This window comes from Olea europaea, chromosome 17 (genome assembly GCF_002742605.1).
Source record: "Olea europaea var. sylvestris chromosome 17, O_europaea_v1, whole genome shotgun sequence".
NCBI lineage: Eukaryota > Viridiplantae > Streptophyta > Magnoliopsida > Lamiales > Oleaceae > Olea > Olea europaea.
Genome location: NC_036253.1, coordinates 13,810,739 through 13,812,922, shown reverse-complemented (window position 1 = coordinate 13,812,922; position 2,184 = coordinate 13,810,739). Strand labels below are relative to the sequence as shown.

Below are 2,184 nucleotides of genomic sequence, written 5' to 3'. Positions count from 1 at the left end.
TTTTTTTTTTTTTTTTTTTTTTTAATAGATTATGTTATTTGTTTCATGATTTCTTATTCTCATATTTTTTATTGTGCTGACTATTTTAGGCAACCAATGAAAATCTTCCCCCAAATGTAATAAAACAGCTGGCAAAAGAATTGAAGAATCTTGATGAAGCACCTCCTGAGGGCATTAAAGTTGGTGTAAACGATGATAACTTTTCAATTATATATGCTGATATCGATGGCCCTGGTATGAACTTTTTGCATTCAGTCTGTTCCATTTTTGTCATCAATATTTTTTCCCTGATTAATCATCTATAACCTTGCAGCTGGGACTCCATATGAGAATGGCATTTTCCGCATGAAGTTGACATTGTCCAATGATTTCCCACAATCCCCTCCCAAAGGTTTGTGAAATTATGTGGGTGTGAACACGTTAAAGAAATATCTGCCAATTTACTTTGTCTTAATTTTACGACATTATATGTGATGGACATATAACCATGTTAGGATCCACTTGCTGCCTTTGTAGGCTATTTCCTGACTAAGATTTTTCATCCAAACATTGCTACCAATGGTGAAATTTGTGTTAATGCATTGAAGAAAGATTGGAACCCAAGTCTTGGACTGAGACATGTTTTAATTGTAAGTTCTGTTGGACAGTATTTTATTATTGTTTTCTTTACTTAGAAATCAATGGAGCTAAAACTTCTCAAGTGAATATTTTCCTTTTTGTCTTCTTTCGAATGACAGGTAATCAGATGCTTGTTGATTGAACCATTTCCGGAATCAGCTTTAAATGAGCAGGCTGGCAAGATGCTGCTTGAAAATTATGAGGAGTATGCTAGACATGCAAGGTAAGACACGCCGTCTTAGTTATATTCCATTGTCTTCTTCATGGCTTTACACAAGTAGGAAGATGAAATTATTGGAAACAAAATAGACTTCTATGGTGTCATTTATGCTCGAAGGCATGGCCTTCATATTGAAGATTCATGATAACAATGGACATTCTATAGAACTCTGAGAGAGTTCTTTTTAATCTTTCACCCATGCATGTTTGCCCACCCATGTATGGGCATGATCATAAGCAATTTCAATTATTTCATGAATATTTTACTAATGGGCAATTGATTTCTGTGTTATGAGTTGGAAGGAACTCAGTGCGATTCGAAACTGTTTAAGCCGGAGCTAAGGTTTACAGTGCTTGCGACCTACTATATTCACATTTCGATCTGCATCTTGACCAGCTAATTTACATTGTCTGACTTCAAATTTTTCCTTTTGTGTTACTTGTACATAGTGGTCAGATAGCAATCTGCATAATAGTGGATATTTTTTGGGAGATTCGTCAATACTTGTTCTTGAGGTGATTGTGAGTTATAGGTCTCACAATTATTCATTAGAAACTATGTTCCATCCCTAGACCGGGATGCTGCCTTTCTGGATGTTTTATTCTCATATGGCTCATTTGTAAGGTGGATTCCAAGTACTGGACAGCATAAGAAAAGAAAAAAGAAGCCAAGCCCCTGTTTGGGCTCCATTATTTTCAAAATACATTTTTTCAATACTTATTTTCAACCACATTCTTCCATAAAATAATGTTGTACGTGAACCCTTTTTTTTATTATTTTTTTATTTTTTATAACTACACATTCTTCAAAAAATCACCATTCCAAAATACATTTTCACCCAAAACCACATTAAAATGGAGCCCAAAGAGGGGCTAAATCTCGTCTTGAATACTGTTTAGCCCCATCAAGTACTGGATTCGAACATGCAGAGTTCCTTGTATTATAAAATTTTGCTTTATAAGTTGAATATGTTGCCTGGGTTTACGATGACAGGCTTTACACTGGAATACATGCTCTCAAGCCGAAGCCAAAGTTCAAATCTGGAGTTATTTCCGAATCAACCACTACCCGAAATGTTGATCAGACAAACTCCTCAGTTAAGAGTGCCGACCAGAAGAATGCAGTACCGGGTGCTGCATCTCCATTAGCCCCTAAACTTGAAAATGGTCAAGATCAGCCAGCAGTCATAACATCAACGTCTGAGACCGGAGTTGGTGGATCAATGACAGCTCCATTGACACAGAAGAAGGAAGTTGGGCTGGCAAAAGCTCCTGCAGGCAAAAAGAAGATGGATGCAAGAAAGAAAAGCTTGAAGAGATTGTAAAAGTTCCATGGATTTTTTTTTT

General features: G+C 36.3%; 1 protein-coding gene across 1 annotated transcript in view; it reads left to right on the top strand.

The window, feature by feature from the left end:
* Positions 1–2,178, top strand: part of LOC111365652 (ubiquitin-conjugating enzyme E2 22-like) — a 6,251-nt gene extending 4,073 nt beyond the window's left edge. Inside the window, exons 3-7 of the mRNA XM_022986192.1 lie at positions 90–234; positions 314–391; positions 517–629; positions 738–841; positions 1,832–2,178. Of these exons, the coding sequence (XP_022841960.1) occupies positions 90–234; positions 314–391; positions 517–629; positions 738–841; positions 1,832–2,162 (771 nt within the window). The 3' untranslated portion in view covers positions 2,163–2,178. The remainder of the gene's footprint in view (positions 1–89; positions 235–313; positions 392–516; positions 630–737; positions 842–1,831) is intronic.
* Positions 2,179–2,184: the final 6 nt, after the last annotated feature.